Source organism: Clupea harengus, unplaced genomic scaffold, assembly GCF_900700415.2.
Source record: "Clupea harengus unplaced genomic scaffold, Ch_v2.0.2, whole genome shotgun sequence".
NCBI lineage: Eukaryota > Metazoa > Chordata > Actinopteri > Clupeiformes > Clupeidae > Clupea > Clupea harengus.
The window spans coordinates 1-24,986 of NW_024880397.1; the positions used below are offsets into that span (position 1 = coordinate 1).

At 39.7% G+C, this 24,986-nt stretch overlaps 2 protein-coding genes across 4 annotated transcripts; both read right to left on the minus strand.

Moving 5' to 3' along the window:
* Positions 1 to 6: 6 nt before the first annotated feature.
* On the minus strand, positions 7 to 8,889 carry LOC122132044 (serine/threonine-protein kinase Nek9-like). 2 transcript variants are annotated; one of them, XM_042706801.1, is made up of 10 exons: positions 8,797 to 8,889; positions 8,016 to 8,247; positions 5,933 to 6,110; positions 5,461 to 5,516; positions 5,293 to 5,363; positions 5,056 to 5,161; positions 3,055 to 3,186; positions 2,683 to 2,793; positions 639 to 703; positions 7 to 447 (listed from the first exon to the last, which is right to left on the minus strand). In XM_042706801.1, exons 2-10 carry the CDS (start codon positions 8,199 to 8,201, stop codon positions 393 to 395), a joined length of 960 nt encoding a protein of 319 aa, XP_042562735.1. In that variant the 5' UTR covers positions 8,202 to 8,247; positions 8,797 to 8,889; the 3' UTR covers positions 7 to 392. The 2 variants fall into 2 exon arrangements, with proteins under 2 accessions (XP_042562735.1, XP_042562734.1); XM_042706800.1 differs by having other exon boundaries at positions 8,667 to 8,802.
* A 2,830-nt stretch (positions 8,890 to 11,719) lies between these two features.
* Positions 11,720 to 23,960, minus strand: LOC122132045 (kinectin-like). 2 transcript variants are annotated; one of them, XM_042706803.1, is made up of 10 exons: positions 23,873 to 23,960; positions 21,253 to 21,342; positions 18,971 to 19,075; positions 16,887 to 16,976; positions 16,661 to 16,753; positions 16,088 to 16,171; positions 15,174 to 15,257; positions 14,939 to 15,028; positions 14,588 to 14,698; positions 11,720 to 12,877 (listed from the first exon to the last, which is right to left on the minus strand). In XM_042706803.1, the coding sequence occupies exons 1-10, from the start codon at positions 23,930 to 23,932 to the stop codon at positions 12,845 to 12,847; spliced, it is 840 nt and encodes a 279-aa protein (XP_042562737.1). In that variant the 5' UTR covers positions 23,933 to 23,960; the 3' UTR covers positions 11,720 to 12,844. The 2 variants fall into 2 exon arrangements, with proteins under 2 accessions (XP_042562737.1, XP_042562736.1); XM_042706802.1 differs by having other exon boundaries at positions 16,887 to 16,979; positions 23,873 to 23,958.
* Positions 23,961 to 24,986: the final 1,026 nt, after the last annotated feature.

Consider the following 24,986-nt stretch of genomic DNA (forward strand, 5'->3'; position numbering starts at 1 on the left):
CAACAAAATAACATAATGCAAACAGCACTGAAATGGAGTTGGACATGTAAGTCTGTTAGATTTTGTCAAATCTATTGAACTGATTTAAGATGATGGTATGCCAACCATATTCAGCAATGACAAGCCATTCATAGTCACCTAAGTAGTTGTTGGCTGATTAACTTTGATTATCTGTTGATGGCAATTTTGGCTGCCTGAACACATTTGAACTAAGTAAAAAAATAAATCACAGGTGGAAAATGAAGTGAACAGCAAATGCAGTAGCACTCAAGAAAATGAATGAATAATAATCAGAACGTTTAAACAAGATTGCAGCAGCTTTACTGTTTGAAGGTGTAATAGTGAGGCAACTAATGAATTACTGTAATGCAATGATGATAAAACAAACAAACTTACTTGGGCTTCTTTATAGCGGAGTTAAGTAGTGCCACTCTGTCCTCCAAACTCCTGTGAATGAATGAATGCAAGCAAATGCTCACACAGTCAATTAACTGTACGTAATCTCTCCACTAGATCATTAATTTGAGCCTGTGCGTAACCATGCAATGTTTTCATCTTTAACTCATCAAAATATGTTTCCCCTTCAATGACACCCCAACGTTATTCTGCCACCCCACCCTCTCTCTCCAGTCACTCACTGCCTGATGCACAAGATGATTGGTTCATCCAGAATCTGGTTAGCAGTGGGCCTCTTTTCTGGATCCTGTCATACAAAATGGAAATATTACAGGCTAAATACAACAATATACACAGCATGCAGTTCATCAATTAAGACTTCAACTGATCTTTCTTTGCAATTTTAGGATTTCCTCCTAATTACAGAGGTACAACTGGACCAGTTCCTGGCAAAACATCAAAACGTGTATGCAACCAGGTCCTGAAAAGACAACAAAATGTATATTTGACCAACATTTTTGGGACAGCAAGAAATGCATATTATATTATCATGATATCTAAAACTGAACAATCATACCTGTACTGTAGAGCTGCAGCAAAACATCTCAGTGAAGCAGAGCAGAGTTTTAGAGTTAACAGTCTTTGTCAATCCAACTGTATGTTATATTTCACCAAGGAATTGAGGACTTTACACTCAAAGCGCAGTCAGCTATAGCTCACTTGATATTACCACCTCTGCTATAATAAGGTAAACTATGCTTTACTGAGCTTTGTCCAAAAAACAGGCTTGTTCATTCCATACGTCGTGACTAGGGCTGCCAAAAAAAATGTATCTGGCAAGTTGTCATTTTGAGGGAGTCATTTTAGAAAGAAACTAAGGTGATGAGAGATAGCTTTTAGCATAGTAACAAGAACACATAAATGAGCTTCCCTTTGATTTTTGCAGTAATAACTGATGCTTTGTAAAGACAAAATGAACACGTGCACGTGCAGTTATAATTTTGCGACCAATGAACTTGCTCTTGCCTTTTCACTTGGGAAAGGTTTTCCTGGCCAATGTTATCTTAACTGGTACCTTCCTGTCTTAGCTCAAACACTAGCCTGGATACCAGAACGAACTTAGCCCCGCCCACAACATTTGAAGTCTGGAAGTTCGGTCTGGTGTTGCTCCATTGGGGAGAAATTATGTCCGGACAGAAATTGCCGGACCAATCAAATTGTCAAGGCGGGCTTTATACGATGATGGACAGATGATCAACAGTAACGTAATCAACACACGGGTTGAATTCGTTTTCAACAAACATGGCTGCCGCTGGAGAGCTGAATTGTATAGATTCGAGTCCATTTAGACATTGACAGTGCATTCATTTTGAAAGAGGAACAGAGAAACGCGATCAAGGCATTTGTCAATCGAAAAGATGTTTTTGCCTTCCTTCCTACGGGATCCGGTAAAAGTTTAATTTATCAGCTGGCCCTGGTCACATACTACGTTGTTCTGATTGGTTGTAGGTAACCAATTGAGTGAAGAGGCATTTTTTCTCCTGGTTCGGTTGAAACACGCCCCATAATCACAGCCCAATGGAGTGGTATCAGACTCATATTCTGACTAGAATTATGAGTATGACATCGTCAGGCTACTCAAACACCTTACTCCAGGACCAAACAACAGTTTGTCGTCCTCTTCCAGAGTCCATTAAATTTTCTTCGGTTGGTAGAAAGCAGTCCTCCACCACAGAAAAAAATATGCATCCTGTATCTAACTAGCCAGCGAGTGAGAGAGTGTTACTGTCAACTAGTCAACATGATATTGTAAAGCATTGCGGGACAAATACTGAACACCATTCACTAAACTTAAATGTATGTCAGTTCTTTAGCTTCTTCACATCCAAAATCTCAGTTTCAAGAAGAAATACGTCCCATTTTTCGTTAAATAATTTCATTATGACAAGATTGGAAAATTTGTGGAAAAGCAAATTCCAACATCTATGAATGGTCTGCTGATTATTTGGTGGAAAGTGATTCTCCTAATTCTTTTCTAATATCTTTCTGAAATCTGTTAAGGCAACCAAGAGATCAAGGGTAGAAGAGGACCTATACTTTGCAAAACTGCAAGCATTTATTTGTGTATTTGACATAATTTAATTTCAAGAGATCAGGGATTAACCCGAAACAAAACAATTCAATTTTATTCAATTCAATTCAATTAATGAATGTACAGTACGTATCTATGTATGTATGTATGTATGTATGTATGTATGTATGTATGTATGTATGTATAGTCCTGACCTGATCAAGACATTTGTAGACCAACTGGATGAGATCAGAGGAGTACATATCCGAGTTGGCCTCCATGGTCCAGTTGCCCTGGACAATCTTCACACACAGGTTGAGGGGGTTCTAAGGAGAGATCAATGTATCCTCAATCATCCCAAACAGTTAACTTACATCACTTCCATAAGAATGCAACAGCTAAAATACCGTTTTCAATGCATAAAATTATACACATATCATACAATTCTGTGAGAGACAGCGCAAAGACAAGGTCAGATTCTGGAAATATAACTGCTTCTAGTTAAAACATGGTTTATCTTTGCAAGCACTAAAGTGTAAAAATGTTGAACACAATATGATAAAAGATCAATGTGAATGATGGACTACCGTGGCATCAAAGGTTCTGGTCAGAGTCAGCATCTCAAAGAGTACACAGCCCATGGCCCAGATATCGGACTTGAAGTTGTACTTAACCCCTTGGCAAAGCTCAGGGGACATGTAGTATGGTGTTCCTACACACTGGAGAATTGCAGATCAATATCAGTGAATCTACTATATACAGTATATTTGCTTTAAACACTTCCAACTATATGCTATATGTTTTCCATCTCTCACAAGTAAACATTCCACACTGAGTAGGGTAAATAAGTAAACATTCCACCCTGAGTAGGGTAAATAAGCAACCATTCCACACTGAGTAGGGTAAATAAGCACCATTTACTGATTGTGACAGTAATACTGTTAGCAAAATATTTCAATAAAATATTGCTGTAGTCCCGTTTTAAAAAAAAACCTGTAATTTCTTCACACTATCTGTGGATAGAAGTCGGACAGGACACAAATGCCCAGGCCCCTATCTCACTCTTGTGTTATGAGGCCCCTCTCTCACTCTTGTGTTATGAGGCCCCTATCTCACTCTTGTGTTATGAGGCCCCTCTCTCACTCTTGTGTTATGAGGCCCTTATCTCACTCTTGTGTTATGAGGCCCCTCTCTCACTCTTGTGTTATGAGGCCCCTCTCTCACTCTTGTGTTATGAGGCCCCTCTCTCACTCTTGTGTTATGAGGCCCCTATCTCACTCTTGTGTTATGAGGCCCCTATCTCACTCTTGTGTTATGAGGCCCTTATCTCACTCTTGTGTTATGAGGCCATATCTCACTCTTGTGTTATGAGGCCCCTATCTCACTCTTGTGTTATGAGGCCCCTATCTCACTCTTGTGTTATGAGGCCCCTCTCTCACTCTTGTGTTATGAGGCCCCTCTCTCACTCTTGTGTTATGAGGCCCCTATCTCACTCTTGTGTTATGAGGCCATATCTCACTCTTGTGTTATGAGGCCCCTCTCTCACTCTTGTGTTATGAGGCCCCTATCTCACTCTTGTGTTATGAGGCCCCTCTCTCACTCTTGTGTTATGCAGACTTTAGATGGGACAGAAATACTCAACATGGAGCTCAACATCTTGTGACAAGAGCTGCTGTAGGTGGGTGTCTTAACAACGACAGGCTTGTCCTCAGCACATGTGGACGATTTCACATACATATTAGCATCCTCTCACACACACAAATGGATCCTCTGCCTGAGGGACAAACTGGCCTTTAAAAATTGATAGCGGAGTCCTGACAGTGACCTTTACTCTAACCATGCTGATCTTGATAAAACAGATGCGCCAATACCAGATGTAACCATAACTGTGCAGCCAAGTCAAGAACACGTTCCAGAAAGTATCTTATCATAGTCAAAGTCTACAATCAAGAGGAGACTTTGGAAAGGTAAATACACCGGGTTTATCACAAGGTGCAAACCAATGGTAAGCCTCAAGAAATAAAAGGCCAGATTATGCTTAGCCAGAAAACAAAAAAAGAAAGCCAGAAAAAAGCCAAATTCTGAAATATTCTTTGGAGAAATGAAACTACTATCAACCTGTACCAGAATGATGAGAACTATAGAGAAATGGAGGACAGGCTCATGATTTGAAGCACGCCACCTGAGCTGTGAGCCATGGTGGAGGCAGTGTTATGTCATTGGCATGTATGGTTGCCAGTTGGAGTGTGTTAATGAGTGATATGACTGCATCAAGCAGCAGGATGGATTCTGAAGTGTATAGGGCTGTACTATATGGTCAGATACAGACAGATACTGTAAAACTCATAGGACAGAGTCCATTGGACAAATGGAAGTATTAAAAGCAATACATTTATTTATGTTAGTTTGTCTTACTTTTCATCCCCTAAAGATGGGTGGACTAAGTATAGAAATAGCTGTAATTCCTAAACGGCTTGTACAACATTAAACCCCTCGAATTAAAGCTAAAAGTCTACACTTCAATCAAATTATACATTATTACTGTTCTCACTCAAACATCTGAACATTGCAAACAAGGATACACTTACCGTTTCAGCCATGGAATCCACAGAGTCTAATTTCTTGGCCAATCCATAATCACCCAACTTAATGAGGTTGGTCTTGGTGAGGAAGATATTTAGTGTTTTGATATCTCTACAGGAACAAATAGAGTACAACAGGGATTGATTTATGGCATCCACTCAATGTGAAATGTAAGATAACTACGATCACACCACACCAAACTGTCTGATGGGTTGGGCATTGGCACACCTGACCTTCTTTACCTGTGCAGGATGCCAGCTTTATGGATATTGGCCACTGCTGAAGCAATTTGGTAAAGATACCAGATGACAACCTGAATGGGGAAAAAAAAGAAGGAAATACAATTATATTTGCCATTGCAAAAAACAACTAAATGGTAACATAGCAACCTGCTGATATGTTTGTTATACCTCCTCAGTGAAACGCTGTCCCTTCTGCTGAATGATTTTGTCATACAGATTTCCGCCTGCGAAAAAAGAGTTCATGTCATGGATAGATGGCCTTCATTTATTTTAAATTCACAATGAGCCGTAGTAAGGTCTACAAAATGGTTAAGGTAAAGCTTTATTCTAAAGCAATTCTTCAGAATACGATTCTGGCAGATTCAAAAAAGTCATGCACTGATCTTCCATCAGAACCAGAAGGTAAAATAGGCTGTCCTTTGTGATGTGTATGGTGGTGTTTTTGACCTTAGCATGTTTGGTCAAAGATTTTGCTAGAACATGCATATTTTGAAAGAATTTGGGAAAATTCAAGTTGGAACGCCACAGAGTTACCACAGTAACAGCAGAATTTGCTTCTAACATTAAGGAAACCGTTCAGTCAGATTTGGCTTCTAAATATCTAGACATGTTTGTGCAATGGTCTGTCAGTGGTACGCACCATTACAATACTCCAGCTCGATAAGCAGTGTGTTCTTGTCGATGAAGTGATTGAAATAAGCAATGATATTGTTATGATGCAGGATGGAGAGGATGCTTATCTCATTCATGACATCTCGTCGCTTCTTGTCCGAGAGGTTGTTAAGATCTACTTCCTTCCAAACCACCAGAGAGTTATCCTAAAAAAAGATTAAAGGCATTTACGTAAATGTAAGGGGTGACCCATTTATGTGAAACCTACGGTAAATCATGGGGATATTAGTGACGAAGTAACGAAATCAAGGGTTGACATTCATTTTTGAGATGCTTGTCCCTCAGACAAGAGTCAAGATTTTATCCATGGCCCATGTTAAATATTTCTCCAACAATCCATCTTACTTAGTCTATATTACAAAAGTTATTCATTCATATAAGCATAAAAACAATGAATATCATAACTACCCTAATCAAAAATGGCTTCAGTGAGTTATTACTTATAAGCTTCAATTCAGAGATAACAAAATATAAATGGACTTTCTGTATAGCCTGTGTCCCTGGAATCTCACCCAAACAATTATGGTAGTCCAAAACAATAGCAAGTCAAATTTTCGTTTAAACTATTTCCATACACACAATCACAGGATCTGTGTATGGAGATTTTTCATCAGTTATCAAACAAAATGTGCGAACAACATACGCCCATTCTCTTTGTAAATCTGAATGAGTCAAATCAGCGTAAAATTATGTGCACACGTCCACTCCCAAAATTATCCTTATATGGGTCGAGACTCACCTTAAAGTGGTCCTTCCCTGTTTGTGTTCAAGGTTAAACTGGACTAATTTACTAATAACATTAACATTAACATTAATATATTGATAATTTATTGTCAACAAAATCATGCAGTTCTCCATTTTGGTATTTTCGCAGTACACTGCTTTTACAAAGAATGAATGAATCATCCAGGCCGTTGGGCTACAACCTTTGTAAGTCACGGTGGAGTCTCAAATAATCTGGGTATTGTTTTCATGGAAGTTTTTCCGATTATCAAACTGATCATCCTCTTTTGGTGCCTGTATTTTAATATGAGTATGCAGTCAATTATGTAGATTACATTGTGAAACTCTGACATTGCTGCAAAACACATATTGGCCTCCATACTGTTAAATAGAACTTGAATTAGATCAGTAATTAGTTATTAGGGGTCCAAGCAGAAAATCTGCTGGATTCCTTTTGCGTTTGTTCCAATTATTTTTATTCTACCGCAAAATGTGATGGGCAGCAAAAACCTTGAACTTGATCATAGATTCCAAATCAGTGCATCTTCCCAAATTACCGATTTTCGGAGGAGGCGCTATAACAAGCAAAGTTGTGTCTTCGCTCATGTTCAATTTATCAAACTGTTTCAAAATTACAAGTCAATCCACTTTGAGGGTGTGGCCCATAATAATTATACGGCCAATATCTTCCGATGTAAAGATCTCAACATAAGTTCATGGTACTAGAAGTCTCTCAAGGTGAAAAATGACATGACCAATTAAAAATCTATATTACAAACTGGTAAAATCTACAATGAAATGAAGAAGTATAAAATAAAGACACTTTTTTTAAGGCAAGTTGCAAAACGGTGGGCCGTCTGGAACTCACCAGTGGACAGCCCGAAAGCCCATCAGCAAAAGGCCAGTGGACCACTGCCTGCCCACTGGGGGCAGAGCTGGCGACCCGCTGGCCTTTGCTATCTGGGTAGTGGTTACTTTGAGGAATGTAAAATATGAAACAGATTTTTCTTTAAATCTTTTTTTTTGCCTACTACATAATTACATATGTTAGTTCCCAATTTTGTAGTCTTCATCTTCAATGTATAAAATAATAGACACAAAGCAGAAGCAGAAGGTGAATCCAAACTGACAGGTGCCTCAGGTGTACAACCGATGTGCCAAAAAACACAACATTCAACAAAGTGCAGGCAACATTAGAAAAACAATCAATTCTTTACCATAACACGATCACTGCAAGTTTACAATAATTGCGTTTTATTTTTTTAATAATCACTACTGCACCTTTTAGAATGGTTTCACGTGTGCACCACGATTTAAACACAACTTACCTCAGTTCGTCTGTACAAGGTTGCCTCACCGAACGCTCCCTTTCCCAAGATCCTGATAGGGATGTAATGCAATTTCTCCTCCTCACCACTCAATACTGCAGTCGCCGATTTCCCACTAACCACCGACTCATTGCTGATATCAGAAGTTAGGGAACCATAGTGTCGCTCATACACCTCGAGTGACATGTTTCATTGACACCAAGACTCCACACTCGTATGCATAAATCGTCGACTGAGGACAAAAGTGAATACCGATTAAAAAAACTCAAATTGGCCTCTTAGCTCTAAAGTGAATTTTTTTTATTAACACTCCTCCAACAGGTAGGTGCAAGTATGCGCAGCTAAGTAATATTCATGTTGATAACGTGTGGTTGACTAAAGGCAATCGTTAGCGAAATTATCATTTCGACAAGCAAATTCAGAATAATGTTACGAGAAAAAAACAAATGACACATATACAGTCCACAGCGTAGAACGTGGCTAGGTTACTTTAGATGGCTAACGTTATGTAGACCAAGTCACGTCTCACCAAAACCTTGGCAAACCAACGTTAGACAGCTAACGTTTCCTTGCTATTTAGCCTGACATACATAGCCTATGCATAACACTAACAGCACCGAAATAAAATATTCGTCGGCAAACGTATCTTACAGAAAGACTACGTTAAGTGTCCAATGGTGTTCCTGTTTTGTAACAAGTGAGCACGGTATCTGTCTAGTTTTCCATGCCAGTGGTCAAAAGATGTAGGTAAACTTCAATACGAACAACTTTCTGCACTAACCTAAAATTGTTCAGGACCCGGAAACACTTTCGGAGGGGAATGGAACCATACGAATGGAACCAACGCGGAAGTACATCAGAGATCCAGGGTTATTTGTAAACCTGCCCCAATCCACTATTACTTAGAGACTGAGTAATAGGCTAATTCTGACTGAAGAGACAGTGGGTAGGCTCAGATGACAGAATTGTTCATTTGATCTTTAGCTTTTAAAACACGTATGCTTGTTCATATATGTGTAAATGTTCCTGCTCAGTTAAATCAACTGGTAAGGTTTCGATTTAATTCCTTTACCTAGGCATATACAAGGTCGTTTCCCCTTTAAATCAGTGTCATTGTTTTATTGTAAAACTCTGCTTTGGCAACACTGTACATGAACAGACATGTCAATGAAGCTACTTTGAATGAGAAAATTCCACTGTTCAACCCTTGTTGCACCCATACGGACAAGAACTCTACATGTGCACAATTAATTAATGTAAATGTAATTACATATGTACTCTGTACACCCGAATGTCTAGAAAGTTAAGGGTTTTGAATAATTGTAACTGCAAATCTAGGTGTTACATGTGAGTCAGGCTCTGCTTTTCATTAATATCATCAACTGTACTATAAAGAAAACTGACATAGTTTTCTACTTCAAAGCTCTGCTTATCCTTATAATAGTGACCTGTAGAGCACACAGTATCACCAAACTGTTCTACTTGCAATACTCAGAATGCTGGCTGCTCTCCATTTGTATCTACTATAAATCTTGTATATATCCTTGAGTGTATGCCGCATGCTGGTGTTTTATCCTGATTGATGTATGACTTCATGTGATAACATCTGATTCTCTCTCCAAATTAATAATTTACCTTTATTGTTCTCCATAATACATGCACAATCTGCTGATTGGAAACAGAAAACAAAGACTTCACAAACAGCGAACTTGTTAGAGGAACAAGAGCGGAAGTTTATTGGATATATTCTGTTCAGGCAGACTCACTCCTCATGGAAGAGCACAAAAGCAAGTTGTCAAATGGAGCTCTTACAGAACACAATATTACTGACCATATATATATTTTTTTTAGCAGAGGTAGATTTTGAACGAAGAGAGGACAGCCCCGGTTTGAACCAGGAAAGTAAGTTGATTAGTAGGCCTACATATTGATCAGTGGTGGTTTGTGAATGAAATATTTTTGCTAGTGCTAATATGGACTAGTACATTCACATCAAATAATGTATTGAAATGCCAAAACATATGATCCTTTTCGGCAAATAATAGGAACAGGGTATTGAATATGTCAAAACCAACTGGACGATATAACAGAGAATTATTTTGTGATTATTTTCATGATGTCCTGACAGCAGGTAAGCCAGCTGAAACTTGCTACAGATATGTGGCAGGGATGATTGAAAGAAGATTTTGACAGGATTAAAACATAGTTAAAAAACCTACAGAATGCCCTTTAACACTACTTCAGCTTCTAGAATAACCATCTTGGTAGCTCTGCTGCTAAGGCAGAGGCCAAGATTTTGGAGTTGACATGAATTTATGAAAGACAAAAAAATAAGTTGTTCTTTTCCAAGCCACGTTATTGACCTTTTCAATGACCTTTCATAGAGCCTGCTGATGACCATGTTGTTGCAGGAATTGCGATCAATCAAATCGTTTTTAAAGCTTGTAAACGAAAGCATAGTGCATAGGGAGTCCACAGGTGACACTGACCAAAATGAAATGCATGAATACAACATGGTATTTTCATGAAACATAGGCCTCTAGTTTGAGAGCGGATGGTTGGCAGAAACTAAAGACGCATGTACACTATTGCACAAAAAAATAAATGCTTCAGAAAAAGTTAAAGGTGTGCAAAGGCAGCAAGTGGGCAGAGCCAGGACCAAAGTTAATTAGTAAAAGGTTTGGGTAAAACCCGACTAATAACATTACTGAGCAATCCCTTTAAACTGAATGCGTCAGACGAGATCTCAATGTAAAAAGATGTAAACATCGCTGCGGGCTCTGGACATGCAGACATATTTTAAAATGCCCAGACCACTTCCCTTTGAACGGGTTATTATATTTTTAATCAGAGCTTGTGGTTTTGAGCCTGCAAAACGTATCATACTTTCTCTCACATAGATTTAATGAAAAACTATTTTTGTTAAGATCAATACATATTCTATTAATGCAACCATTCTAGAGAATTTATTTAGGCTTAGCATATAAAATGCAGATTTAATTCAAGGACGACAGTCTGATTATACTTTGCACATCTGCAAGTATACGAGGGTCCGTGTGACTTAACCTTAGTCATCAGAGGGTGTATGCACAGCGTCTATGCTACAAGAGCACAAACTGCACCAGCAGACTCAAAGTGCAACAAGAACACCTATGTGTCTGTGGTGTCTTGCTCCTGCAGCAACTGATATGTAGGCATAATGCACCACTCTTACAATAAAGGGAACATATTTATTTACCAAATAGAAAATAAGAATGTCACCATGCCTATATCCTGGAATTTTGAATGTATTATTTATTGTGTTTAACACGACCCGCCCGTGTTTCCAGGCCAAACTAGTACCCTCAGTATGCTTTGAAAATAGCATAGTCTCGCATCAAGGCCAATTTTTTAGGACTTTAGCCATCTTCAGGAGGTGACAACCTAAATGTTCCTTTTGCATGCTGAAGTCAATTTCCATCATCACTCCAGTCTTTCATTTCATGGGCAAGATGAGGTCATTATTATAGGTTGGGGGTCACAATTTTAAAAGAACAAGTATGTGAACATACTGATAGACTAAAAGCCATAGCTTTGTGGGTATTGATGCATCCCTAAACCAAATGGTTTTGAATCACATCTTCATGTACTTTTAATTTAGACAGATCTTAAAACTTGATACTAAGATGCTTCCACTCTAGGCAATAAGCAGTGGACAACAGGTGTATATATATATATCAAGCATCCCTTTTAATAACGATCACCTGTTTTACAAAAAAAAAAAGACTTCTTGAGTGTTAATGAAATTAGTAACAGTAAAGCAAATGTTCCATTACAGACAGACAACTCTCTCTCGATTTGTTAGATTACACTGAAAATCTAGTCCTTCCCTCATCTGACATCCCAATCATTTAAGCTGCAATACATCCCCCACAAAAAGAAACAGCCATATGCAAGTGAAACTGCATTTCCCCACATTAGCATTGTTGAATGGAATTTGAAGGACAGCAGATGGTACACCATTTCATAAAAGCACTCCGGAGTCCTTTCAAAACCTGGTGAATGCGACACTTAACATTACTGTTTTAAAAATTCTGATAGTTCAAACTAAAATAGATGCTTTGAAAAAAACATTCTGGTAATCTCCTTGGCTCTAATCAGCAACTAAAAAAAATGACAATTCAGTGTGAATGTATGAACAAGTCAGTACAATTCCTAGGAGATCCCTACCTGCCAATTATTTAAGAGTGGAGGAGTGGACTCCTACAGTGGTAAAGACTGGCAGAAGTAAACGAAAACCATCTTAGCAGCAGCTTTAGGTAGATTGTGTCACCTGGATGCCTGCTTTTCGTTTAGGTCTACTCTGTAGTAAAGCCATTGGATGAGTGAGAACTGAGGGGAAACAGGTAGGATTTGTCGGTTCTTATACTGTGATCAATGTACTCTGCCTCAGCTAGCAGCTGCAGGATGTGTGTGTGTGCAACAGAGTTAAATAAAATGAGGGTATCTGTTCTGCAACCACATGACCAAGAAAAGAAAGTGCATGAGAAAAGAAAACTGGAGTGTGTATTTTGTGTTTCAGTGTGAGTACATGTTTTGTGAGCTAGTCCATTCGTTTATGAACCCATAATCCCAAGGCATGGCTCTTCTTGACAGGAAAAGGAGACCGCTAATATCCAGTTGCTTTTACATGTGTTGATGTGTGTCTGGCTGCACTATAAACAAACCAAACATGAGCGTGACAGCTAAGGAGGAGACCATGGAGAATGTGAGTGGGTCTTATCCAAGTTTTCATGACAGGAGTAGGTGTTGCACAGGGCTAGTCTACAACTCCTCTTTCCTTCTCCAAGTTAGAGCCCAGTTGAGTCTTTGTCCCCTTCTACCTGTAAGACACACACAAACAAAAATACAGGTGTTATACACACACAAATTAAACCATAAACACCATCTAAAAGCAATAATGAAATGAATCTGATAAAAAATGTATTTCATTTATTTCCATGCTCTGTAAACAAAAAAATATTAAGGATATCCTGCAATTAGCTTAACTTGTGGATAACCAATCATCACCTATTGAAAAGAGGTAAAAGTCTCTATTAGACTGCATGGGAAGAATAGATGCCTTTCCCCTCCAAAGTCTCTATAATGCCTTTGCTTTATATGAAGCATGTTCAGCTACAATAATATGGGAGAAGCATGCTTAGTTTATATCTTTTCTAAGATCACCAACAAATAAACACACTGCTGTGTGCAAGGGGCAGGAGCCTGTGCATGGGCGCGAAACTGTAGTTCTGTAGCATCCCTCTTGTGTCTACTATTACTGTTCGTGTTCGTTATTATTTCGTCCATGTGTGTTATGCTGTAGATGCTTTAGTTGGCCCTGCTTTATGTTAGCGTATCTGTCCACTGTCAGTGTAAATGTACAGAGTACAAGACCTGCCTCCTCTTTACTTGTTCTGTGTGTGTTCAGTGGCCAATAAAGAGGGACTCCTGGGGGTTGCAGGGTGCATAGGGCACAGGATCTGCAATGAACCAGAGATCTCTGTTTCGCTGTGCATTCTTCTTCATGGCTAGATCACCACACTGGTGTCAGAAGTGAGATGAGTGCCGCCCCGAGGAATGGAGGTTGAGAGCCAGGAAGTGGAGTGAGCATTTCAGGAAGTGGAGCGAGCATTTTAGGAAGAGGTTTCTCGGCCTGATGGTTCCAGCGGACAACGTCCATCATCACCCCTCAGAGACCAGGAATGCCGCTACAGGAAAGCGCCTGCTGTACGCCGCCGCTGGCAACTAAGCCATACTCTGTGTGGATGCTGTGGTTATAGAACTCTATGCTACTGTCTGAGAAAGCCAGTGTCGGACCTCCACAACACCGCTGACAGCTTGGGGGTCTTCCAAACCGTTCCTGCCGGCCAGAGGGGCCGCCGCATGGCTGCTGACATCCTAGAGGTCTTCTGAATTATTGCTGCTGACTATGGGGTGCTCTTTACCACTGCCACCGGCATGGAGGCCCCATGTCGCTGATGCTCGCCTAAGACTCCTTCATACCGCCCCCGAACGCACATTTTTTCCTGCCTTTTTGTATCATCAACAACGCAGGGGCTTTTGGGGACAATTCTTTTTTTTTTATCATTTATTGAGTTCCAGGTGTCCAAGTGTTACCAAATTCTACCCATCCACTATGTTTTAAAGCAACGCTACAACAATTTGTCACTTTTCTAGGTATGTCTTCATAGGCAGCTAGTTTAAATTTGTAACTAAATTTGATGGTATATGTTCATGTGAAGGACAGATAAACATACCCGTCATTCCCACTAGTCATCCAGGATGTGCACTATGTAGTTCTGTGTTCCAGGACGGAACACCCCCCGACAATGTAAGAAGACAAAGCCCCCGTGTGCATGAAGACCCTATTATGCTCTTTACTCTGTTTCTGAAGAAGTGTTCTAATCTTCTAATCTAATTCTTCAAAAATATAACCGTGTAAAAGTTGCCTTCAGAACATTAAGATAATGCAAAAACTCCAGAGTTAACACATACTTAACACAATGTCCCTGAAAATGACAGAACCTTGGTGAGACATTCTTGCATCTTACCCCTACTTGGCCCTTGGCGAGTTGCTTCTTAACTGACTGCAGGAGCAGTTGGAGCTCCTTAACAGTTTGCTTCAAACCAGCCATCATTTTCTCTTTGCAGTCCACGTCCTCCTAACAAACAGATGCAGATGGGAGTTAAGCGTTAAGATGGAATGTAAGCAAGGCAGCTGACTTTGGCCTGCTCTAAAAACAATCGAATTAAAGTGAGGTGGAGTGGAGTTAAGAAGAGAAAGTATCAAGGGGCCCCCCCTGTTTTTTACGAATTTCTCCTCCACTCCGTCGAGTTTGTCTTCAACTTTTTACATTCAACATTTTTATTACATTGTACCATTTGCTTTGTCTTTGTCTCACCGTTTGTGTGGTCAGGCTGCTATTCTCTAACAGATTATCTTGCCCAGCCTCCTTTAAAATGTCCTGGATGAGCTCCAGAGACTGCTGGGCCTGAGGGAACACAGACAACAGCTTACAACATACAACCAAGACTATGAAGACAGGTGAAAAGTAGGGTCAAGAAATATTTGATATTTTCTATAAACAAGCTAAAAGAATTATACACTATATGTTGTGTTCATTAAGTCATCCTCACCTTATAGAGATCCCCATTCACCTCTTTTCGTTCACTTTCTTCTGTGTCCAGCTTGCTAAATGCCTCATTAAGTTGAGTCTTTAACTGTAATTGAAACACAGTGGAGTTCAGTGAAAGAAAGGGCAGCAGAGTAAACGGCCCACCTGAGACACAATCTCCTCAAAACATCACAAATATGAACTCCTTTAGCAGAGTGAGGTCATGAACAGCACCTTAAGAATCTGGTTTCGTTGGTACGGGTTCTAAACTCAGCATTAAAGATGCAGCTCTCAATCCTGGCAAAAGGTTGTTGGTATTTAACCTCAACAGCCAAACAAATACTAATATCAAATAGCACTTTAAGTGGTTTGAATACTAACTATAATGATAACATTTTCCACACAGTACTTCAGAAAGACAATGTTTGGAATCACATGGTACATCTGCATAATGGAGTGAGGTACTGTGTAAGCCAGTAAAAGGCAGCCATTTCTCATTAACTAGCTTTGTGAGAGTGTATCAGAAAAGTACTATTCTGCCTAGAAGAATGACAACGTGTATGATTGAGCATTTCATAATGCAGCAGGAGGTATCATTTGACTACAGCAAAAGCACTGAATCGGAATTAAGATTTGCAAAACTCCTAAACAGACTAAACAGAAAAGAGAGCATAAGACCATTAAATATGCTCAGTGCTTAGAGAGAGCTTAAGAGCATTACATAGGCCAGTGCTTAGTGCATCGCAAAGCCTATAGCAACCATTGACTTCTTTAAGCTATAGCTAGTGTACTACTATAATACTAAATGATATTTGAGGATTACAGCGTTGTCAGAAAAAACAGCACCACTACATCCATATTTTTTATTACTAACAATAAACCAAATGTGACCTAGGTGAGAGATGTCACACAAAAGGTCTTTATCAAAAGCCTTACCTCTTGGATTTCAGATACATAAGTGGCACCCTCACGTTCAGCTTGCTCAAGCTCTGCCCCCAAGGTCTGTTTGTCTTTCCTCAGCTGAAGAGAGATATACTTCAATATATTTTGGGCAAAATGTTTTTTTTTTTTTTTTTTAAATACAGACTGTTGACATACAAAAGCAAACACCTAAAAATGACTAATGACTAAATGACTAATAAAAGTTACGATTTCTTTGAAAAGGTTGGGAGGTGCTTAAGGAAGCATGGGTTAAATTTCTGCAAATTAGCTCTACAAATTCAAAACTAGAACGCAAAGTCTGTGTGATCGTCACTGCTGCAAATAGAGGAACCTTCAATGAAAGCGCCACGCATCGAACTTTTATTTCAAGTGGAAGTTATTTATAACATTGTCAATTTAATTTTTTTGGCAATATATATATGTATTTTTTTTTGGGGCATCATTACTGGAATGAAATGGACTTAAAAACAGTAGTATATACACACCCCCTCTCAGAAATCAGGATATTTAAACAACTTTTATGCCAGTTCAACAACAAAAAACTTTAGTCTATATATATCAAGTGACCTCTTTCAGTTCTGTTTGTGACATTTCCAAGTTCATCCTCCAGCGAGACTCTTCCTGCTCCACACTATTCTGTAATCTCTGGAGGATGCCCTCCTATGGAATAAATATGGGGGAAAAAAAGGAAATATTTGAGATTGGTAAAAACACCTCTAAAGAGTTTCTTTGTTGAATAGAACGCTGTGAATTCCATAATATGACACCAATTAGAATTTCCTGATTGACATACCGTCTCTGCCAACACTTTTTTGTAAGTCTCACAGTCTTTCTGCAACACCCTCTGGGCCTCTTCTGCCGCTTTAAGCTTCTCCAACATAGGCTGCTGCAGACAGACACACACATTAGTCATGGACACCATTAAAACAAAAAAAACCTAAGGAATTGAAAAATGATATTATACAAATCAACCGTACTGCCCATTCCTCTAAATGCCTGTGATGGCTGCTACTTATTAAGATCATCATTATACAGAGTTTGCGGTACAGGAATAAGCCACACATCACATCATGGGAGAAAACACTCCCACAGGATTAATAGCGTTTGTACGTCAGTGTGATTGACCATTACATTGATCAATGGACTCATTCGAGAGGGGAGGTTCTTAGCCACAAAATAAGACCTGATTGGTTGGATTTCAACGATTCCCGGTTAATGAAGGTGATGATTTCTAATGCCAGAACTACTGAGTGGATCACTGTGATTGAACAGTATTCTGTAAGCGTAACAATATTCCATACGGCTCTCTTTGATCACTAGTTTGCAATAAACATCAAGAAAACTATTTCATGTTATGCCTAAAGTCTTAGTTAAGATGTTAAATAAGACAGAACTTATATCTTATACATTTTCAGCTTACTTGAGATCCAAAAAAAGTATAATCTCCTTCATAGAATGCTCCCCTAAATCTGGGGTGACACCGCAAACATTCTACCCTGCAATACCTATTTGCGGGTTGAGCATCAAAGACCACAGGACAACACAATACCCCTGCTACAGCTGAAAGAGGACCAGGCACACTTGCATACAATGGTGGAAATGGAAGAATGGAAGGAAACATGTAGAATGGAAGGAAACATGTGGTGGACAGACAACAATGGTTAGACGGCCAGGGGCTTCATAAGTCTAGAGTAAATTGAATCGCATGGGTGAGGTCATCTATAATTACGGCATGGAAAGACATGGAGTTAGTCAGAAAGCCAGATAATATGAAATTGTTTCTGGATGTTTAATGTTATAGCAAACTAGTGATCATAGATAGCCGTATGGAATATTCAATTTCCTATTATGCCTTAGTGCTCTTGACTGCTCCAACAGTGAAAACGGGGAAGAAGTGAAATCCCCATGAAGCGGTCCAACATGCACAAGGAACACTACAGCGTAGGGATACCGCTGGGCAGGTACAGAGTGGAAGAGCAGAATTTGTGGTAGGTGACAGTTGGAAAGCATGAGGTAAGGCTCTTTGCTGCGTACTCTTACCCAACAACCTAACCTAACCAATATAACAACTGCCCAACCATAGATCCTGTGCAGCAGGATACAACAACAATGCTCAACTGGCTGGTGACAGGCACAACACATGTCACATGCTGTACCCGGGATTCATAAAGGCCCTCTTTCACAGTACAACATGCGCTGTCTGTAGTCCACAACTGCTAAAAACAACATGACTGCCCAACCGTAGAAACTGAACAGCACGATACGACAACAAAGCCTTTCTATTTCAACCTGTCGTCTTGACTTGACCTTGATTTTCCCTTCGTAGATTTCTGACAAATCATAACTGTAGATGACTTCACCCATGCGAATCAATTTATAACCTTCAATCCTTATAAATATTCCTTTACATCAACATTGATGTAATTCCATTCCTTGACTTCATAGGCCCCCAGTGGTTATGGCTGAGGTGCTCACAGACTACTTGGGGACATGTGAATTAACCTGTATTACATGAAGAAGTCTTTTGTCGCAAGATGGTGCCTAAGGTGACCAGAGTTCATATCAATTTCTTTCCTTACCCTAAACTGGGTTCGTAATCTCAGGGGTCTTGGTATCGGTATGATGGTTGCAGTGCACCCTATTGTGTTATAATACTTAGGCTAGGTTGTTGGGTATGAGTACTTGCATGTGGCAGTGAGAGGTTTGGCCACTGTGGAAAGTCCCCCAACCAATACCAAAGAATTAAACATATTTTCCTGTGTATAATTCAAATATGTTTTGTCGGTTGCTTTGGAACCATGCATGTGCATCATTCGTTGACAAGAATGTGGCCAAAAGCGTGCATCCGGCATCACAATGAAAAAAAAAAAAATTCACCTGGGCATCCTCTGCTGCAGCAAGATCAGGAGTTGTGTTCTTGGGTAAAGTGGCCTCAACTTCTCTCATTGCCGTTTCAAAGCTCTGCAGCCACTGTTGATGGTCCTGAAGAAAACAGTGTAAAAAAGGTCACATCCCATCAGCTACATACAAATACCTTTTCTTCACTGTGTAGCACAATAGTGTACTGAAAGGTCATGAGAGAGGCCCTGTTGTGTAAAGCAAAGGAGTACAAATGCATACATTTAGTCTACAGGTGTTGTGTGCATGAAGAGGGAGAAAATATTAACACAGATGGAGACAACAGATGACGACAGATAGACAGTGTGAATGACAGTTATGGCCGTTACTTGAGAACCTGGAAATAAATAAAGGTGATTAAGGGTATTTAGATATTCTTTGGTGTAATAACATTTAAATAACGATTACAGTCTTAAGTTAAAGTTCATTGGCTACTTCCAAAACTGACTGAGTGGGTTGTCTGAACACACAGTTGACTAGCCACTCTAACTGTCTACAACATAACTGTTTTAGGGTTCTGTCAATCCATACAAATCTTAAAATATTTCTTAGCCCTGAGTGTGCTATATCATACATATTCATCAATGAGATCTATCACTATCACCATCACTGCACCAAAATCTTCAATTAACTTAAATCAAAAACACTTAGTGCATTACACTCCGCCTGATTGTTTCAATAGTAAGCAATATAACCTTATACAAAGTTGTGGCTATCTTGTAGTTAGTAACAAACCCATCAGTCAAAATTATTGGTTAGCTAGCTCAAAAGCTTGAGTGTTTAAATTAAGATCTACAGGGGTCTATAAGGCCCAACTATGTTAATAAGTATTTGAACCCCCAAGCAAACAGCAAGAATTCTGGCTCTCAATGACCAGTTATGTGCCCAAGAAGCACACAGATTAGTCCTCATTAGGCCTAACAAGGTACACCTGATCTCAACCGGTGACGTGTATAAAAGAAACCTGTCCAAAGAATCATACTTCACACCTTCAACCTCACCACCATGGGCAAGACCAAAGAGTTGACCAAGGACGTCAGAGATAAGATTGTGGACCTGCACAAGGCTGGAATGGGTTACAAAACCATCGGCAAGCAGCTTGGTGAAAAGCAGACAACTATTGGTGCGATTATTCGTAAATGGAAGCAACACCAAACAACTGTCAATCGCTCTAGGTCTGGGGCTCCATGCAAGATATCCCCTCGTGCGGTATTGGTGATCATCCGAAAGGTGCAGAATAACCCCAGAACTACACAGGGGGAGCTTGTGAATGATCTCAAGGCAGCTTGGACCACAGTCACCAAGAAAACCATTGGCAACACACTACGCAGAACTCGCAAGGTCCCCCTGCTCAAGGAAGCACATGTAAAGGGCCGTCTGAAGTTTGCCAATGAACACTTGAATGATTCTAAGGAGGATTGGGAGACAGGATGTGATCAGATGAGACCAAAATCAAGCTCTTTGGCATCAACTCGACTTGCCGCGTTTGGAGGGGGAAGAATGCTGAATATGACACCATCCCCACCGTCAAGCATGGAGGTGGAAACATTATGCTTTGGGGCTGTTTCTCTGCATCGAGGGGACTATGGATGGGGCCATGTAATGTGGAATATTGGGCTTGAACCTCATTCCCTCCCATTGAAAACGCAACCTTAAGGATTTGGAGAGGATCTGCAAAGAGGAGTGGACCAAAATCCCTCCTGAGATGTGTGTAAACCTGGTGACCAACTACAAGAAAAGTCTGATGTCTGTGCTTGCCAACAAGGGTTTTTCCACCAAGTACTAAGTCATGTTTTGCTAGGGGTTCAAATACTTATTTTCTGCATCAAATGCAAATTAAGTCATAAATGTTATAAAATGCAGTTTTCTGGATTTTTTTGTTGATATTCTGTTTCTCACTGTTAAAATACACCTACTATTACAATTATAGATCACACATTTCTTTGCAAGTGGCCAAACTTGTGAAATCGGCAGGAGTTCAAATACTTATTTTCCCCACTGTATGTAACTTTACATACATGTAATCTTTACCCTCCACCATCTTGGCCAAACGTATTGGTTACACCCATGAGTGAAGGGAGCTAGGGGTGGAAAAGCTGGTGATGTGCTGCCCCCAAAAGTATGAAATCGTTTAGCTTGCAATTGATTGCTAGCCAGTCCTGCATTTTGCACCTTAAAATGTCGGGGGGCAGGAGGGTACATTTGAACATTATTAACATCATTAACGCAGGTAAGTGCGGTTGAGAGATGGGTATACACACCTGTTCAGAAGGGAGGGGGACAAGTGGGAGGAGCCTGTGGAGTGTTGCCCTACATTCCACCTCTAAAGACTCCACAACTGCCTGATGCTCCTGCAGAAAAAAACAGCACAAGAAAGGAAGGTATTACAGTATGACAGAAATTGTGTCCAGAATGACTTCACACAACCAAATTACATTCCCTTCATTATGTTGTGACATCTGGAATGGACATCTGCCCATCTTTTATTTACAGCATTTGATTCCTACACCCCAGGGGTTTAATTGGGCTGGGGCTCAGAGCCTCACCCCCTGGCACATAAGCACCCTTAAGTGTAATCAGGGTACGCTCAACTTCATCACATCACCCCTCAACAATGTATATACATTTACACTTCTCGGTCTTTATAATGACATTGACAAACACTTCTTCACTCCTCCCATTGGGTCGAATAACTCTAGATTAATTGCAGCTACTTGTACATAGCTGTAGAGTATATAGAATGTGGCAACTTGTGAACATCAGACCTCTCAAAGGGTTGTTAATGGGTTGGATTCAAATATATATATATTTTTACTACATTCCTTTTACTCTCATGTTATTATTGCTGACGTTTTTTAAGAATATAACCATATATGACACATTTGTATCAAATCTGAGAGTCTGTTAATGTCAGATAATGTTAGTGACCGGTTGGATCAAATATTCACAAACTAGCTAACTTTTATGTTAGGCTAGCTGGCAAGCTCAAGGTCAACTGTCAAGCTAGCTAGTAAGAATTTGTTTTTATCCCCGTCACTGATGCTGACCCGCACACACGTGCACCCATGGCAACCCTGAAACCACATAGCCAGGCCCCCCCCAATCACAAATTAACCCCTACACACATTTCACAACAGTACCCTTCCACATTCAATTATTTATAAGGGGCTTGCCGGTAACTTGAGGAAAATGTAGAATAAAAAAGAGAAAGTCTAAGCTTCAGCCTAAGTACAAAGTACAGATCAAGACGTTCACAATCATAATTATTCATCATAAATAAATAGAAGATAGACATAAATAAATACAAAACAAAATAAGAGATTGCAGTTAGTCTTCTGGAGTTGAGACTTTCACCAGTGAAAGTGGAAAAAATTAGATGGAATTTTTATTGTACAGTGTTCAATACACATTGAACAGAAATGGTACAAAGAAATGATACTGTCAGAACCATCAAAATCTGTGTCTATGTCTCTACCTTTATCTGAAGTGCTCAACTAAAGGTCCTTGATCTTGGAAAATATTTTTTTATATTAAGAACTCAACAGCCAATCAAATACATGCCTCCCCTCAGTGCTCCTGAAGCAACATTGTTGATTAGCTGGAACAATGTATTGCTCGGTCCGAGCCACTTAGTTTCCCATTTACAGAGCCAGGACTGGGTACAAACATCATTTATGACACCAGGGCCCTATTCGTCGTAAGGGCTGAAGCTAAGTTAATCAATTGTCCTTTTAGCCCGGTAACATTAGCGAGCTGATGGAGAACAGCAAATATCGGTTTGTCAACGGCTCATCCGCCTCCAAATCATGTGGTTAATTTCAACCAGGCTAAACTTATCAAGGCAATTCCGCGTGCACGTCCTACTTCAAAAGGCAGGAAAGATCGATCACCAAAACAATCATTTTCTAACGGTATAATGGTTCTAAACTCAAAGAAAAAGGCTCTTTTTTTCTCCGCTGGCGAGCAGGAGATGAACATGAACGCTTATGAAGAATACAAGACCATAATCATGGCAAAATTCAACACCGCCACCGCTGTGAGAGCAAGGTGTGTTGGGATGTTTATAGGGTGATATCTATGTATGCATACCTGATGGCAAGTGTGCACTGGTACAGAGGATACCCCTACCGGTTCGTAACTGCTAGGTTGCTAGTTCGAATCCCCTCACCTCCTTCCTCGGTGTAGTTTTACATTTTCTTGTAAGTCGCTTTGAATAAAAGCGTCTGTTAAATGACTAAATGTATTAATAACAAATGCAATAAATTGAAGCAGTGAAAATAAATTGTCTGTATTTCTCTCTATTCTTATCATGAGTCCATGCTCCACCTCTTCCTGTCCTGTGGCAGAGGTATGTTGTGTCCCCCTGGGAATATCTTTTGTCTTCCTGTCCAATGTTTGTTACTTGCGATGTTACAAAGTTTTCATTTTGTATTGAGTTTTCATGTTGTGCATGATTTTCCTTTGATGTATTGTTTGATTTTTATGGTTGTTGGTATTTGTCCACGCAACAGCATTTTTTTATTGTAACACTAACAAGTTTTGGTAGGCTAGCCCCCTCGGGTTTTATATTCTGTGCTGTCCTGCAGCAGAGAGAGAGAGGGCAATAAAGCACAGCAGACCCTTTCCAATTGTGGCATCACTTCATTCACCATTCAACACAATGCAGAGGAGAAAGAGAGAGAGAGAGAGAGAGCGCGCAAACGCTCTCGTTACAAATGCACTAAATTAAAAGGAATCAGGAGCCAAATGAGAGAAAATGAAAAAGTTCAGCCTGTGGTGAGGTAGTTGATGAATTCTATCATTTCGCTTATTGATAAGAGGTAGATGATTGGATACAAATATTAGCATGGAACAGGAAGGAAGGTGGGCATGTTGTCGAACCTGAGTGCTCCGGCTGAGTTTTCCCTGAAGGATGGCTTCTGTGGCTGACAGCGCCTCCATGGCGCTCCAGTTTTTCTGACGAAGCTCCTGGGCAGTTTCAAAGAGACACTATGTTCAGTTTCAGTGCCCTCTGCTATTCGCAACTCCCCTACATAACAACTCAAGTCATGCCCACCCTCTATATACAACTTTTATACTCTTGACTGTGAGGACTGTTTATGCCAGTGGATCTCAACACTTTTCACAACACCCTCTGTCTCACTTACGAATCATAATTACATCTGTGTTCCCATTTTCACAGGAGGATATGGACTTCACAACTAGGGTTGCGAATATTCAAAGTTGGAAACATTTGACATTTTGGGGTTATTTATACTGTATTTACCTCGTCATAGATGACAAAACATGACAAAAAAAAAACATTTAGTTTTGTCATAAGGAGACATGAATGCAAACATTTTTAATACAAATTTAAAAAATTACATTTTTTTTTACTTAATCCATTTGTGAGTAGAACTTTAATGGATTCTTTCATTGAACAACTAAAACATGAATGTTGAATAAAATAAATGTATTCCCTATGATCCCTCCCCAAAAAAGTCCCATTCTAAATGTAAAATGAAAGCATTTAGTTAAGCTTCTCAAGCCTCTGGTTTTAGCGTTTTTCCTCTAAATCCTGGAGGAATGCACAGTGCAGGGTTGAAATTCTGAACTGAATTTGCATTAAATCGGGTTGTTTTAACCAAGATCATGCTGCAAGATCTAGAATTGCTAACGTTATCCACTTGCCAGTTAGACCATTTTGTTCCTGTGGACTATAAATAGTCACCTGTTTGCGTTGTCAATCAATAATGGATACAGTGTGCTTTCTCGGACAAGAGGACTTCAAATGCATCAAATGAAAATCTGATCATGTCAGGTTGAGAGAAAAATAAAACACGAATCCATTCATTCTTTCAATTTGGTTTACAATAGCTAGCTACTTCCTTTGCAAAGAAACACAGCGTGTGCTACATTCCATACATCTTTAAAATAGTTTTGAATGACGTTTTTATTGCTCAGCCTTTAATTTGCAGTAATTACCAAAGTCGCCAAACTCACGCTTTTTTTAAAT